Source organism: Melopsittacus undulatus, chromosome 10, assembly GCF_012275295.1.
Source record: "Melopsittacus undulatus isolate bMelUnd1 chromosome 10, bMelUnd1.mat.Z, whole genome shotgun sequence".
NCBI lineage: Eukaryota > Metazoa > Chordata > Aves > Psittaciformes > Psittaculidae > Melopsittacus > Melopsittacus undulatus.
This window is the reverse complement of record NC_047536.1, coordinates 13,847,954-13,865,100: the sequence shown is the minus strand read 5'-3', so window position 1 is coordinate 13,865,100 and position 17,147 is coordinate 13,847,954. Positions and strand designations below refer to the sequence as shown.

General features: G+C 42.1%; 1 protein-coding gene across 1 annotated transcript in view; it reads left to right on the top strand.

The window, feature by feature from the left end:
- FSTL4 (follistatin like 4) overlaps positions 1 to 5,557 on the top strand; it is a 199,296-nt gene extending 193,739 nt beyond the window's left edge. The window contains exon 14 of the mRNA XM_034067179.1: positions 2,141 to 5,557. Coding sequence (XP_033923070.1) covers positions 2,141 to 2,843 — 703 coding nt within the window. The 3' untranslated portion in view covers positions 2,844 to 5,557. The remainder of the gene's footprint in view (positions 1 to 2,140) is intronic.
- The last annotated feature ends 11,590 nt before the right edge of the window (positions 5,558 to 17,147 follow it).

Here is a 17,147-nt window from a genome sequence, read left to right as displayed (position 1 = left end):
CATACTTCATGGCTGTCACTCTCAATTTCTCCCTACCTCATTTTTCCACTTTGCTTTCAAAATAACCTTATGACTAATAGTAGTGCCAGAAGGTAGATGACTCTGCTGAATGCTAAAGCCTGAGATGAGAAGGTATAGTCTGAGTTCAAAGACAGGAAGGTAGAATAATTGCACTCTTTATTTTGTTTCATTGTCTTTTGCTTCAGTGTGATTAATCAGCTGTATACAGACGATCTTCTATAAGAAATACTGCGTATAGATAATTGTTTATAGTTTTCCATGTAGAAAGCAGAGAATGCTCAGCCTCATTCCCTATTGCATTTGTTCAAGGCCAGATCTTTGTCCATTCTCTTACCCTCAGCACTGAAAAATAATTGCTCACAGGCTAATGAGACTTACTGAGATTATGTTCTATATTCTCCACTCAGAAATAATCAGTGGCAATCCCAGTGTTTCCCAGGAAGGTGACTATTAAAACCATCTCTTCTGCAAGCCAAAAACTGTTTGTATGCAAATATTGCTGTGTATGTATTGCAGCTGCCTGTTATTTCAGATGGATATCTAGGAATGTATCTGTTCTTATTAGTTCCCAGGGTAGATTGTTGTCTCTTAAAACCTCTCCAAGTGCAAGGTTTTCAGATCACAGGTTGCGGGCAAGCACTGCACCTCTTCTGCAGCCGTGTGTTCATAAAACACATTCTGACCCACTTCTTTAAAGTTTATGATAAGAACCATTTTTTAACTTCAGGCATTTGGCCAAGTATTAAGGAAGTCTTGGGGGGGGGAAAATGCTGTAAGGGAAAACATTTTTTAAAGTGTACTTAAAATGCATTCATCCAGGAGAAATACAAGTGTCATATCCAATTTCCCCACACAGTGCACTGTGAGTCTCCACTGCAGATATATTCTGAAGTCTCTCTAATGGATGTGAATATAATGGGAAAATGAAAGGCTCAACCCAGTGGTTTTCATGGGATCATACACTAGAGTGGCTCGTTCTTTAGAAGTGAAATCATTGCAGAGTGTCTCCTTGACAGATGGATTAAGAATAACGAAATAAATGCAGTGTTTTAAGCAAAATATGTATTATCTGCACACAAGGACATTGCCGTTCATATTTCGCAAAGCAACTTTGCATCTTTTGGGGTAGAGATACGAAACTGAGCACTCACTTCATTTCCTTCTGTCTGCATTGAATGGATGAAAAGATAATGGATGTAAAATTAGTTTGGGTAAGTCAGTATCAGTGACCTGTGAATCCAGGTGAACACAAACAGGCTGTTTCTGTGGGCTCCCTCTCAAATTAAGCAGAAACCTTTCTTGGCTATTCTTGACCTTTTCTTGTCTTCAGCAAAGGTCAGGTGTGCTGCAGCATATATCTTTTACAGAACATTTATTCCATGTTCACTGTTGTCTGCCCTCTCTTGAGACAGAAAACAAAGACCCTTTTTCTTCAGTGCACCCTGGTTATGTTCCTTGAGAAGTGTTTTACATTCTTCGTGTGCTGGCAGGATGGGGTTTCACATACTCTGCCCTACACCTCAGCCTTGTCACTGATTCCCAGGCACCATGGGGAGCAGACACACATCACAGCTACCCGCTGGTGCTGTAATTTAAGAGATGAGGTTGGACATCGTCTTCTCTCAATGGTTATACATAGAGCTCAAAGTTGTTCTCTGGCCCCAACTTGGCAATGATATGCTTTATTTAGAACAGGTTCCTGCTTTGGGATTGAGGAAGTCTTGAGTATATATTGAATTACATCTCTCTAGACCTGAAACATTGCACACAAAGCTGGTCAACAGTAGCCTACAGAACACACAAGCCTTGATTATTATTCCTGTTGTAGATTGATCTTCCCAATAAGATTTCAGCTCTTGAAGATGTTATTCAAATACCCAAGCAGATATTCATGTTTCCAGGATCAGGTTGCTAATTTTAACTGAAATGTATATACCTCCTTTTAGCATGTTTTAGAAGCACTAAACCAAGAGATTTATTACAGAAGAGAGTCAGTATTACTGCACACGCTTCCAAAACCAGCAGCATAGAGTTTCCTAGTTCTGCTGACTTTTGTCTTTTCCTCAAGCATCTCACCGTGTCTCCAGAGATGACTTCAGTGTCATGTTTTCTATTTCAGGTTTGGTTTCATCTTTAACAAATCGAAGTCAGCAGTTCACAAAATTGACCTGGAAACTGTGACCCACATCAAGACTATCAACTTCAGAAACCATAGCTGCATACCACAGGCCATGGCTTATACCCACCTGGGTGGTTACTTCTTTGTCCAGTGTAGGAAGAATAGATTGATGGCTGCATCACCACAGCTCATCATTGACAGTGTCACTGATGCTGTCATCGGCCCCAACAGCGACGTGTCGGGCACGCCGTACATCTCACCAGATGGACGCTATTTGGTCAGTGCGGATGAAGACAGTGGCAGGATCAGAGTCCAGGCTCTAACTGTCCGTGGGGAAATCAAGTTGATTTATGACTTACAAACAGACATACACATATCTGATCTGACATTTCAACCCTCTTTCACTGAAGGCAACCAGTACTATATATATGCTACTTCACATTTGCAAACAGATGTGCTTTTTGTAGAGCTGTCAACGGGGAAAATGAATGTACTGAAGAATTTAAAGGACCCTATCACATCCAAAGACTGGCCCTGGAGCAGCTACAACAGAATTATGAAAGACAGTGGATTATTTGGACAGTATCTCATTACACCAGCTAAAGATTCATTGTTTGTTATAAATGGGAGGCAAAATACGTTACGCTGTGAGGTTTCAGGTATAAGGAGGGGTAACACAGTGGTCTGGGTTGGGGAGGTATGAAGGGCAATAGCAGTAGAGCCTTCAGCAGGCAAGTACCGGTTGGACCTTTACACTGCAACAACTGAGCAGTAGCATTGTATATTTTTACACTGGGGGGAAAAAATAAGAAAAAAACAAAAAAACCCTGTATAGGCTTCATGGTACAACACTGGTCTACTTGCAAGTTTTATAATATAAGGTATGCTCTGCTAATAGGAAGTGGTTTTGAAGGGATGTCTTTTATTTGGGGGTATGATTCGTGGTTATGGGAAAAATGCTGAGAAGTGAATATCTCCACTGAGATATCGTATAAGCCACGAAAACTAATGATTCTGTAGAACAAATCCCATTTTGAGTTTCCATACTGAGGAGCTTTTATGTTATGCTCAAGCCATCCATTTTCTTTCCCCTATACCTTGCCCATTCCCTGCCCCAACACAGAACAACTACAGAAGCAAGGACTGCAGTTAAAATTCACCTTTGGATCATGAGGGAAACTAAGCATCACAGAGTAGTTTTCAACCCTCAGAAACCTAGGAGAGTGATTTAATGAGAACGGATCCGTTTTCTCTGCAGGATGGCTTTGGGAGGATTCACAGATGTGATTTCGGAAGGAGGCATAACAGAAATAGCAACTGTCAGCTCACTTTCTTCTGCGCTTAATTTTGCTCTTGGTACTGCTGAAGGCGATGTTACGAATGTGTCGTTCCCCCCCCCCCCATCTTGTAATGCATATCTGTGTGATTGTATATGAGAAATCTGGCATGAAGTATCCAGGCCATTAGAGTGAGTAAAAGGCCAGAAACACTGAGGGGGGGTGTCAGGGTTTGTGAAAGATACTGTGGAGAAGAAGCATTAGTCTTTCAGCAGCTTGTGAGCGGGGTCAGCTTGGCACAATATGCAAAATCTGCTCTTTGGGGGCAGAGAATCAGTTAGGGTTATTCCCACAGGAGGCAGCAACACTCCTAGAAACTGTTGGTTTCTCTCATTAAATGTTTAGTAGCACTGACGTCACTCGGTTCTTCATAAAACAATACCAACAGAGCATATTTTTAATAGAAAACTCACTCATTTTCTACTCATAGCCTTAATTTGCCTCCTTCTTTTCAGACATCCTGGGAAACAATTTTAATGTGTGAATTTTTTCCTTCCGGTTTATACGCACTTGTTTATAGTCAGTTATCTGTTAGTTACGAGCAAAGAGCTTCATGTAAAACCAGCTGAATTACCCTGGAATTCAGCAGCTGGCACTAAGGAATTTCAGTTGGCTTCCCATAAAAACATAGATCCATTTGCACATTTGGAAGACAGGAAAAGTTTTCTAGTGCATTTTGGTAACTTTCTCTATCCGTCACCGTGAAGTAATCAGGGCAGGAGCAGCCTTGGCTTGCAAGGCAGTGCAAACCAGATGAACACCACTACCACCATGAGCTGATGCATCAGAGCAGTTGTAACCCATGTGCCACTTCGAAGATGTGGTCTTGAGGTGGGTGAAACCTCTCTCTGAAGGTAAATACCTGTTCCATGGAAGCCATCCATCAGCCTTTGGAAAGACCCAGCTTGTTTTGTGAATGATCCCATTGACCAGAGTTCCTTTGAAAGCAGCTGCTGAACGCATCCCATGATATGTAGTGGCACATCAATTACTTTCCTCCACAGATGCTTAAAGTCACCCATTTCACAGTGCACACAGAGGGATTGTAAATGAGAAGGGTGCAGACTAACACTGGCAATCTTTGCTTTAAATGTTAAACTTTACCGAAGAGTAGCATTTTAGCATGGCTGTAGACCTGAAGTAACTGAAACAATTTCAGTTCTATAAAGATTATGTAAAAATCTGTTCAGACAGACAAAAAAGGGGAGCTGAATCCTATGAATTCATGAAACATGGAGTCCTTGAGATTGCCCTTCAACACCCATAGGCCAAAACCTCCATCTCTTTTCACTTATGAGCCATAGGGGTTAGAAGAGACTATTTCATCATTGCAACACAGGCATATAAAACAGATGGGCATAGCCTTTAGCAATGCATGGTGTCCATGATTTTCTACTCATCCAGTTAGGAAACATACCCATGTCAAGGAAAGGAGAAGACCAGCTTTGTAAGTACTTTGAAATATGCACAACTCCTTTCTTGAACAGAGCTGTATCCATACATTGCTGTCATCCTAAATGTGTTTTACCAAGGCCAGACACTGCTCTCGTGTTATCTTTTATGACTTCTTGACTATTTTATTATGCCTATGGTAAGTTTCCCTGTAGAGACGTTCATTGTGTCATAGGTCAAGCAAATATTACTTTTTTAAGAATATTTAAAAGAAAACCCTGTATATATCTGTTCAGGTAAATATTATTGGGGCTGGTTTATATATAGGCTGTGAAAGATGTGTAACAGACCTCACTTCTTCCTGTTTGTCGCAAAGTATTGGAATAGCGTTCACTTGACATGGCCCTTCCAAAGATGTTCCCTTTCTTCCCTCTTCAGCCCAAGTTTCTGGTGATGTGTCTTCTAAATTATCCTAATGGTTATATATCATACTTAGAAAATGAAGTACAACTTAGCTTGTCCACACGACTTGTGAACAGTTCCAATGGCGGTCAAACCTGACATTAAAGTGCTGCACATTTGTTACTCTGATTTTATTTTTATTATGACACAGGAATTTTATATGTACCCAAAAACTGTTTCAACTCCTTTTTGCCTTTCAACTCTCGTAAAAAAGAGACTACGTTTCCTGGTTTGCAGTTTCTTTCCCACTCCCTTCGTGTTCTCCGCTGATTCACAATTCCTATCTAATAATCACAATGATTAATTGAAATTAATTTAGATTGAATTAATGACCATTTAATTATCTTACAACACTCCTGTATCAATCGAGTATTCTAGTGCTTGAATAATGGAAAAAATAATCTCTGGTTGACCCTAGTCCCAAGATCAGTTGCATTTTCCATTCACCAATGAGGTTAAACAGTAGTATAATGGAGATACTGTTTTGTCTTAGTATTTCCCTCAGTATTTTCCCTTTCGGAATGAAAGTTTTACTTGACATCTTTACTTACGCAGTTCAATAACTATTTAGAAACCATCCACTTTTAAATTGGAGAGAAAAACTCACAAGTGCCCTAATTGGGAATCTGTGACAATAATTAACATGTTCTTTATCATTTAATACTTTGATTTATTTTTTACCACTACCAGAAGAAAATCAACAGAAGTCCCCAAATATGTCTATGTGGGGATGCCCATGGGATGGGTGGGAGATGGGGAATAGGCGGGGTTGCTCCATCATCCCTTTGAAAGGGGACTGGAGGGAGGAGGGGGGTCCTATTGAAAAACACTTTTTCCACCTTGAAGGACTGAGGCTGTTTGGCTGTGTTGACCTCCATAAACACAGCTTTGCCCAAGAGGCACATGAGTCCTGATGACCTGTCGACAAGTACTTGCTGCCTTGATTTATACCATGATTAGTTCTTAATTACTAGAGTGCCCAGTAGTGTGCAAGGTACTGCATAAAACAGAGCTAAAGGCCAAGATCTCAGTTCTGTAAGGAGAAAACAGCTAATTCCCTGTCTGACCTGACAGCAGGTCAGCAAAATGACCAGGAAAGCAGGAACTGAGACTGGGGGACATGTAAGCTTTGACATGAGTGCAGTTACCTGCTTATTCATCAAAGATCTGGGCATGCCATGATGCCTATGTAATTCTTTCCTGAAGAAACCTTTTGTCCCTCCCAGTTAGGGCTGTAAATGAACATCCAATGGGTTACACACATGTATAGCTGTTGCTCTTCATGGAACCCTTGGAACTTGAGCACTGTACCCCAGGGATTTCTCTGTCTGCTGAGTATCCTGTGACTCACCAACTCATGCTCACATAATTTATCACTCAAGAAACCTGGGGGTAAATCCTGCTGAGGAAGTGCATCCCACCAGGCAAGCAACCAGCACCTGCTTTCTGTACGAGATGACAACCAAAATCCTACAACACAGTTGGGTTATGTCAAACAAAGCAGAGATCAATGGTGTATTTACCTCTCCTAGTGCTTCTGCTTGCTCCTAAGAGCTCCTCATCCTCAGCCAGCAAGCCTCCCCTCCCTGCTCATGTGCATCTTCGCTGCCATCTCTCTGCTTTCACAACAGGTGCCACCCACTGCTGTTCTCCAAATGCTTTTAATTCCTGTCTGGATTTCACCCCTCCTTCCCCTTAGTCCATCTTTACCCTGATGATGTGGCATGAGGAACCTCAACCTCCCAATCTCCTCCTTTACCCAATTCCTCTGGAGCAAGAGAGGTTTTACTTGGGTTTTTTCCCTTTGTTACTTTTTGGAGCAGATTGAAAGAAAACACAGGGAAATCTCTCCATCTGGAGACCAGGAAATCCTGTGTTATTCTTTTATATGGTGTATATAAGAGGTATTTGGTGCTGAGGATGGGACAAACTCCTAACCAAGCACAGCAAGCTCAGGAATGTGATGCTCCTACCTGCTGGAGGAAGAGCAAGACACCTGAAATATCACCCTTTCTATAACCTCTGATGAGAAGGTTAGTTCTTTTTAATGGTGATCTCTAAGAATAAAGACTGAAATAGCAAAGCTTGGAGGATTAAAGAGTTGGGAATCTCACCTCTGCTCACAGCTGGAAAAAATCAGGGTAACCTCAAGATGCAAAGGCTTTGACTCAGCTTCTACCCAAGCAGCAGGACAGAGCTGCAGCAGGCTGGGGCTCTGTGATGTTAAGGGCCCTCAGTGCCTTGATGCATGATGCTGGGGTGACTTACAGTCCTCACAGACACCAGTGGCTAGTGAAGAAGCTCTGTTTTCCTTTGATTGGTTTTTCCTTGTAATATTATTGCTCCTTTATTGTAAGAAAAAGGAAAATTCTTGGAAAAAAAGAAAATACATCCCAGTGGATGTGTGTCCCCACACAAAGGTGCCCAGTGCTCTTACATGTCTCCTCTTAAGCTTGGAAAACACAGGGATCATGCCTTACATTTTCCAACTGATTGTAGCTGCAAGATCAAAAAGCCATTATCTTTTTTAACCACTGCTAACTTTAAGGAATAAAAGAGCCCTGCTGTGGTGCTTCTGCTATGCAAATTGCCATGGCCTAGAGGCTTCTTTAATTAAGCACTTCAGTATCTAACCCTTGGCAGTCTGTGCTGACACTTGTCCAAAGCCATCAGCTAAAGGCAGTGAGCACAGCAGAGAGCAGAGAGCCAGCTGCCACCAGTAAACAAGATAAGCACTAAACCACCCAAGAAGCCCACCCCACTTTACAAAGGTCAGAGCACTGCCATTCCCAGACATAAAACTCAAAGGCCTGGATTAGCAAAGGTTTCTCCCCACAGCTGCATGCAAGTGATGCCCAACCCAAGAGTCATACACTTTCTGATCACTCTAACTTACAAAAGGATGCGCAATGATGCCTGGGAATCAACCACTATAATCATGGCAGAGCTGAGAGTGGAGGGTTATCTACAGAGATTTCTGGTTTTTTACTGCAAGGAGTATTGCAGAGGGAAAGGTTTTAATGTTGTATTTAAGGCCACAGTAAACCCGATGTTAATTGGCTTCCACAAAGCAGAGGGAAGTTTCTGCAGAGGAAAAAGCACCATTTCTGCAATCATACATGCTTTAAGAGCTTGCAATGCCTCACCTGATGGGGGTCCGGCAGGGAGACCAGGCCAGCATCTTGGACTCCCACCTCCCTTTTCTTTAAGCAGTCCAACCAAGCTAGAAAAGACTCATAAGACATTGGTTAGTAATTCGGGTTATTTCAAACCGTATTATTTCCTGCTTCCAACCCTCATCCATTTCAGCACAGATGTACCCAGCAGGCCTGTACCTCCTTTGAACTGTCCCTGAGTATTAAGGATGCAGAATTTTCCCAAGCTGAGCATCAGCCCCAAACACCCTGTCATGCAGCCCAGTAACAACAGATAGATTATCTCAATCTGTATTTGGACTGTGGTATTGGGCTCTAGTCTTAATTTTACATGGAATCCAAGCCAATTACTTTAAAATACAGTGTCAAAAATACTGGTGAACCAGAAAAAGAGGCTAACTACTGGCTTATTAATAACCCTCTCAGCATACCTTTATTTCAAGTGGCTAACTTGTAATGCTCTATATCCCACCTAATGGCTAAGCTTCCAGTTGTTCTCTTCATCTATATCATCAGCACATCTCATCCTAGCGCAAAGAGAAGTCTCTGCTGTGCCAAGCACAGCTGAACTCCTCCAGAAGGACACCACATATTGACACAGGCAGCAAGCACCAGACAACCCTGCTCCCATTCTCAAGCTTGCTCAGCACAACATCAGCTCCATATTCAACACATCAGCTTTGAAGCTGGCTGACTGGCATCCAAGCGCGGGCACGCAGGCTTTATCCCATAGCTAAAAGTACCCAGTATTTTCTCTCTGTATAACTACTTCAATCCAGTAGATACATCGGCTTCTTTATAATTTCTGAAGCAGGTTTTATTCTCTTAAATCAAGGCATTTTCTCAAACCTCATAATTCTTTATGTGATTATTTTCATAACTTCAGCAACCTTTATTTTTTAACAGGGGGAGAAAATGCAATCATGTTTGTAGACAACATCCTGGTGCAGAACTGCCCTTTCTCCCCTCACATGGAGACTGCACTGGCAAAAATCATAGCTGGTGCTGGGTATTTCTCAGACTAACAGGGCAGGGGAAATGCTGGATCAGAAAGCATTGAACTGCCCTGCATTGCTACCACCTCCAAAGGAACAGACCTGTCCCATGTCCCAGCAGGACTGGAGAAGTGTGCCAGAGCCCTAAATAACTACACTGAATCCTCGCTTCTGAAGGCTTTCCCAAGCACAGGATCTCCCAGACATCTTCACAGACAAATACCTGAGCAAACCCATGGCCAAGAATAAGAACCCAACAAATTATTATTCTCTCCACATAAAAGATGCTGCATTTTAAGGGCTTTTTTTATTTCTTTCCCTAAACTTCACTGAGGACACCAAAACCCAGTGAAAATAGGTGATTAAACTGGAAAGCTATGGCTCAAGAAAACAAAATTCAAACACTTTTGTCTATATCTCAGTCACAAAGAGCAGAGAGCAACATTTTAGCACTCATTTGCATTATAATAGATAAATATTTTTCTCTTGCTACAGCTTTGGATTTTAGACACACAAGCCTACGGTTTGCCTAAGTAGACTCCTTATTCATCCTGGACTTCAATGAGTCCTTTAAAGTCCCACATGAAGACACACAGTCAGGAATCCTGAGGAAAATTCCCACCCTGCCATGGCAATGAGCCTTCTCCTGGCCTCTACTCTGGGTTGAAGCCTGTAAGGGGAGCTCAGGGACCAGCCACAGCCAAAGAGTAGATGTAGCACAGCTCAAGCTAAATAATACAAGCAAAGCCTTATGACAAATGCCTGATGTGGCCTCATGCTGACAAATCAGGAGCTGTTTTCCCACCCTTTTTGGTTTTTGCCTTTGTCTCTGAACAGCATTTCCAGCTGCATGTCCCCCACCATTGAATTCATCAGTCTCTGAAATCTGTGTTCTCCCAGCATTCCCAAAACCACAATCCAGGGCTCATCCTGGAAACAAAAGCTTATTCAGCAGATAAATAAAACAGCCCCACGACACTTGCTGGGAAAGCCTCAGGAACCTCAGTAGGTGGCCTTGGGGTGGTGTTTTCTTTTCCCCTTGGTATAAGAGCCTCTACATAGATGGATGAATTCACATGCTGCTGTTAGAGTACACTGTCCCCTCTGTACACAGATTCAGCAGGACAACAGCACATCCCTACCCTTTAAGACTCTCTAAAAGTCAAGCTCATTCATCTCAAGACAGACTTAATAGTATTCTTCAGCACTCAACATATACCCTGGGAAAACATGCAATGGGAAAAATCAAAATCAACTTTACCTGGAAAAGCCTTCTCCTGGAATGCTTGCACATGTGGATTTCTCCCCTTATTTATAAAATATATGAAAGTATCTTTAATACACCAGCATCAGCAGAGATTTGTACCAACACAGTATCAGTGTACCACATGTGAAATACATTTGTATTTAACATGTTATATAGTACCACTCACAGTGTATTTGCAGTAACCTGGTACAGAAAAGGAAGGGCAAAATAAAACCACACAAAGTGCGCTCTATAGATACAGAAAACGCCTCTTGTTCTCTTCAATTTTTACAATAAAATGTGTTAACAACTCATGCTGACAGTGCCTGGTTTACCCTAGGGTGTCAGGACTACCAATGACAAAACACTACCTCCATTTTGCCCTAGATACAGGTCTGCAGTCCATGGCTTTTTAAGCTGTGGGTGTATTAATTCAAATGAATTACAGCTGAAGTGATGGGCAGAGCCCCTCTCCACCCTAAACAAGCAGCTGAGGCTAATTTATAGATATACACATGTGTGGGTTTACATGCACCAGTTTATATCAGTGTATTTGGAACTAGATGGTCTTTAAGGTCCCTTTCAATCCAAACCATTCTGTGATTCTATCATTTGCAGCTGGGAATTTGCAGGTCGAGACTGGGCCCAGTGCATTACAGCTCTATGGTGTTAGAATTAAAGTTAGCCTGCTATGGCTGTGTATTTAATTTATCACTATAGTTTTGGCCTAGGAAAGACTACTCTGTCTTCACATGGAACTATTGTAACACTGAGACACAGATGGCTAATTATCAGAACGTCTAATGGCATCTTTGTAATAGTCCTAAGGCAAAAAAAAAAGCCCCACTTTTGACAAGCATTATTTGCTGAAACAAATTCCATTTAATTAAGACATGAAGTCTGGACTGAAAGACATCCTGGCTTGTCAACAATATTAACTGCAGCATATACTGCTAGAGGTTATGCTTTGCATAAAGCTAAATAGTAAAGGACAGGAGGGTTTGAAGAATTTCTTAGGTTTCCCAGTGCCTTGCTAAGCTAATCTGGTCATTTTTCTTTTACTGTTTTACTTTAGAAGCTCAAGTCAATGCTGATGAAAACACCCAACTTGACAGCTTTGGGGGCTAAAATCCTCTCTATACCTTAAAAACTCAATTCACCAGCATAGGCTGCTCTGTGTGCTCTGCCACAGGGTATGCAGAGCCCTGACATCCCGGTGTGCTGCAGCCAGTGCCTATGTCAGCAGGACCATCACCATTCATGAGTGCTTCTCATAACAGGGTGTGGGTTAGCAAGGCAAATATTGCACCAGAGACTCAGCAGAAACATGGGCTTAGTCCCAGGGATGTGGAGGTTGCAGTGCACCACTCAGGGAGCAAGACTCCTTAAGGGGGTTACATGCACAGCCAGCAGTTCAAGGTATCCCGTATGGCAGTAAAATTATTCAAGGAGAAATTGTGCACATAGTCAACATATTAAAGCTGCAATGAATTATGCTGAAAACATCAGCAATCAACTTTTGTTATGGTCAATGAATGCAGAATCACTTGTTTTAAAGGCCTGGGGGCTCGGGGGCCTGAGATACTTGGGGATGCTCTAATAAACACCCTAAAGCTACTTCTCTTCCATTGGCATGTGACAACACAACAGCAGAGAAAAACAGGAGTAAAAGCCATCGTGCAAGTGGCACAGCCCTTCATGCCCTAGCAGTTCATCCACTCGCTCTCCAGCCACATTAGAGCACATTTTAATCCAGGCAGGGTGGTTTTGGCAAGTGTGAAAGGAATAAGGGCAGCAGAGAAAGTGCTCTTTTCAATTACTGCATTTCAACTACAGGCTGAGTCCCAACTCCTGCTGCTCACTCACAGATTCCTTGGATGCAGTGGGAGCTGCTTTGCAGGACCATTTGCAGGAAAATGCTCTGGTCCATGTTATTACAGCGGGTTAAAAAGGACAATTAGCAGATGCACTTACCTGGCATTACATCAAAAGTAAGAGTACAGCACTCTTCAAAGCAAAACTGGCCACGATCCCTTTAATAAGCCAAGAGCCTGCTGACTGCTGCAAGGAAGGCTTTTATAATGAGACTTCTAATACTGCCTTATGAGTGAGAGCACCAGGAAAAGGTCTTCTGGCACAGAGTCCAATGGCCATAGTATCAGATAAAATGGACTCTGGATAAGGCTCAGGTTTAGGGAGTTATAATCAGGTCTGTGTCAATCATCCCTTCAAACTGTCACCAAAGCAGAGTGAAAGCTGATACAGCCTTCACAAAGGACACATAACATAGAGGATATGTTAAATCTGTGTTTATTTCAATCCTTCCAGCAATAAAATCAACCCCCTGACAGTTGTTTCAAAGTGTTTCTTTAAGTCAGCCAGACAAATCCCTGAATTATCATCTGCAGCAAACAGAATGCAGCCACGCCATTAAGCCAGGCTGTAAATATCATTGAAAAGCACACCCTGCCCAATAAATTAGGGGCTGTGGTGTTAATGCAAGCCTGGAAGGAGATGCTCACTGGGGGCAAATAACGTATTTGTGGTGTTGCAGGAGAAAAGCAACTAATGGATGCTGGCTGTGTAGCACACTGTTCAGGAGCCATTCAGCTGCCAAGAGCCTCACGATTGATGAGCAAGTGATAGCTGGGAAGATTTATAGACACTTTCACACCTCTTTGGGAAAGCTGAGATGGTCCAGAGCATGCTGTGAGATTGCTGGAAACTCAGTGCCAAAAAAAAGCCTTGCATTACCCAGCCCCAGGTACGAGCTGCCTGTTGCCAGGCCTTCAATAAAGTGAATGTGGCATCCTCAAAGATTTGCTGTCCTTCTCCCTCAGAGGGAAAACTATTTGTTAGATGAGCTTTATGAATGTCTGTAGCAAGCTGTCTACTGTGGCCAGAGCTGGGAGCTGTAGGAGCACAGGAGCCTCAACTACTAGGATTTTGGAGTCAGCTGAAATGCCACCAGCCTAGGACATCCCGTGCTTTGTGTCTGCAGCAAAATCACAGCCTTCTGCCTTTTAATTACCAGCATCATTTGTGGACTCACTTTGGTGGGACAGAACAAGGGACAAGGACGTGCTCCTGTTGCAAGACGTGCTTGGGAACTGCCTCTGAGAAGTTAATCCCTGCTACAGCCATGTGAAAAAGCAAAGCAGGAAAGAAGCAGCAGTAATGGAGCTCATTGCAAGACTGGCATCTGCCCCTCCGCCTGCTCTGTGCACAAAACACAGATGTCCTTCCACCTTCTGCCTCCCTGGGCAGTATTTCAGGACAGCAAACTGCTTCCCTTTCTCTGAGCAGTGCCCAGAACAGAAAGGATCAGAGCCCTGACAGGCTACTGGCATGAAAAATAGTCAGAAGGAGACATGGTTTTCTGACTGCGGAGCAATCAATAGGAATGCTGGATTTGCCAATATTCCAGGTACTGGTGAAGACCTGCTGGGGAAAAAAGAAAAAGAAAGAAGAAAGCAACATTTCTACCTGCAACCCTGCAGATGGCTGTCAGCAGTATTAGTAGTCTGATCACTGATGGCTTCAATCCAGCACACAGGGATTTATGCCCTTTGATGCTGCAGCACCAGTTTGTAATTAACTGCAAAAGGAGAGGTTTAAATCAACATGCTTTTTTGCTTCTTTTCAGATGGTTTATGGTCACTACATGGGGCACTGCAATTTCATCTTCCTGCAGTAACAGCTACTTTAGCTAAGTAGCATCACTTCAGTGAAGATGATGTTTAAATCTTCATTAAACTCATCATCCCCATAATAAAGATTCACAAATTAATAATATTTTTAATGTCTTAGTGGGTGAATTCTAAGCCATTTAATTATTTTTCCCATTTTGTTTACTGCATTTCGGTTGTGTCATCCCATGATTTAGTTACTTAATGACAAGGCAAAGGAGCAGCCTCTATCATAAGTTACTAGCTCATAGAATCCATATATGTCACAGGCATTAATCGTTCCTACTAGGACCATGTGAAAAACATCCTGTGATGACAAAAACACCAAGAGATGATTCTTCTTGTACCTTTACTACAAAGACAAAGATTGGACTGTGTTTGTATGATGTAGCTCAGGGTTACATGCAGCCATAGCCTTTGAAGGGCAGTCCAGGATCACCAGTTAAACACAGCTATATATAAATGTAAATAAACCAGCAAATACTATGGCAACTGGAGTTCTGCAGTTTGGTCTGCACAATTCCAGTATGGACCTGTCAGGCATTACCCAAAGGCAGCCCCATGGGGTACTCCAGGTTTGGAAAACTTGGCTTCTGGTTCCACTTTAGTAGGGCAAGTCTCACTACATTGACTTGATGAATGAGTGCAGGAGGAAGAAGTGGGAAAGAATGAAGGAATTCTAGTAGAGACAAATAGGATTTACAATGCTGTCATCACGAGCAGCTTTGGCATTTCAATTCATTAAAAGTCATCCAGACAAATTAGATGTTTGTATTCATTTAAAATCATTTCTCCTCTTTGACCTAGCTTAATTTATCATTTTATGTCTTTCTGCAGTGCTTAGGAGAGCTGCTGTTTAAATGAACCCAAAGGAATATATGAGTAAAATATTAAGTAGTTATCATTAACACCACGCTACATTAAAACCCAGCACTGTGTAGCTTCCCTACGGCTCTTTTTACCAAGCTAAACACAAAGGATCCTCCTGCAGATGTGGGATTTGTATTTCTTGCAGTATTAAAGCTGAGGCAACTCGTGACACTGTTGTCACAACTAACACAGGTATCTCAGAATTCAGATTGTGGTGACTGCAGAGAAAAGGAAACAGCAAAGGGGAAATCCTGCACCTCAACAGAAACTAATCCTTATTCAAATAGTTGATGTTTTTTTTCCCCTAATAAAACCTCCCATGATTTATTTCTGCCATTTTGTATAAATTTGGTCATTTTATGTGCTTCTATGAGTAGCTGCATTTTGGTGATGAAAAGTGCTGTTTACAATCCTGCACATTCAAACGCTTAGGGAAAGGAGAGGCCAGATAACCAACAAGCACCTACCCAAACATCCCTGTCTTCCAGTTCAGAAATCCATTCTGCTTTGCATCAGCCTGGGTCTACTCTGACAAATCCAACAGAGTAACATTTATGCACCCATTCAAAATTACAGGTAACCCAAGAGGAAGCTTCTCTCATAACTGTTATTCATTTCTCCCTAATCAACAATAGCTAGTGGCAATGAAGGCTACGTGAATTATATTTATCCAGCAGGCTTAAGCAAAGACAGAAGGAATCCTGCCAAACATTTGTATATTCTTTCTTAATGGCATGTATTAATGTGGTTGTCAGGTAGAGAGAAGGATAAGGGAAAGATACAGGACTTTCCCAACACCTTGAGCAAATCAGGGATGGAATGGAATAAACTAGTAAAGGCAATGCAAATATTAACTATGTGAGGGTGATGTTACCACTTGATTACAGTGCTTCCTGCATAACACAAATACATAAAAAACTAAGCTGCAACAAAACCTAACAGTATCAGCAAACAATTTCTTCCATAAATAGCTAACCTGGGCTGCATTAACATCATCTTAAACAATCCTTGCCAGGATGGTCCTTGATTAGAGGCCAGCAAAAGCCATTATTGTGGCCTAATAATAGCAGGTCACACATACACCTGGAAAACAATTGTCCAAAACACAAAGAATAAGTGCAAGAAGAAAAATGCCTGTATATATGTGTGTATTTGTATAGATAGCCAAGTAGTTCTTTGAAGATGATGTGGATTTTTATTACCTTTAGCAATCTAGATGTGATATGCAGCAAAAGATGTTCTTTCCCTTATTTCTCCTACACCACCCAAGTCTGTGGAGTTGCATTAATGCTGTTTCAGCCCTTCCTCACTAAAAGCTTTTCATAGAAGACTTAATTTAAATGGACACTTTTGCTGCTCACAGCCACAAGTTTCCCAGATGAGAAGGTTGATTCTTAAAGTCACAACTACCATCTGTTGACTGTCTGAGATGAGCAGGGGGATGTTTCCGTGTGGTATGATTTGATTTCTGCCTGAAATCCATGTTCCTTTATTTGGATGGCATCCAGAAAACACCTGTGATTTTTCATCTTGAAATGCCATTTGCAGCTTGCTACATGCTGACTTGGGAGTTTAGAGACCTGTGGGGAAACCAGTGACATCAGCATGAGCCATTTGTCATAATAACTGTGAAAATTACATGAGAAAATGTACATATCATCGTTGCAATAAAAGGAAGGCTCACTTGTTCTCCCCTTCATGTGCATGGGGCTTTCTGCTCCAAACCAAGATCTCTCTCATCTTGTGCTGGACATGAAGCAGAAAGCAGTGGGCATGGTTTGCAGAGCAATCCTGATGCGGACCCAGGCTCTTTAACCCCAACTCAAGAACCTGGGAGATGGAGGTCAAAAATGTTAGCAAA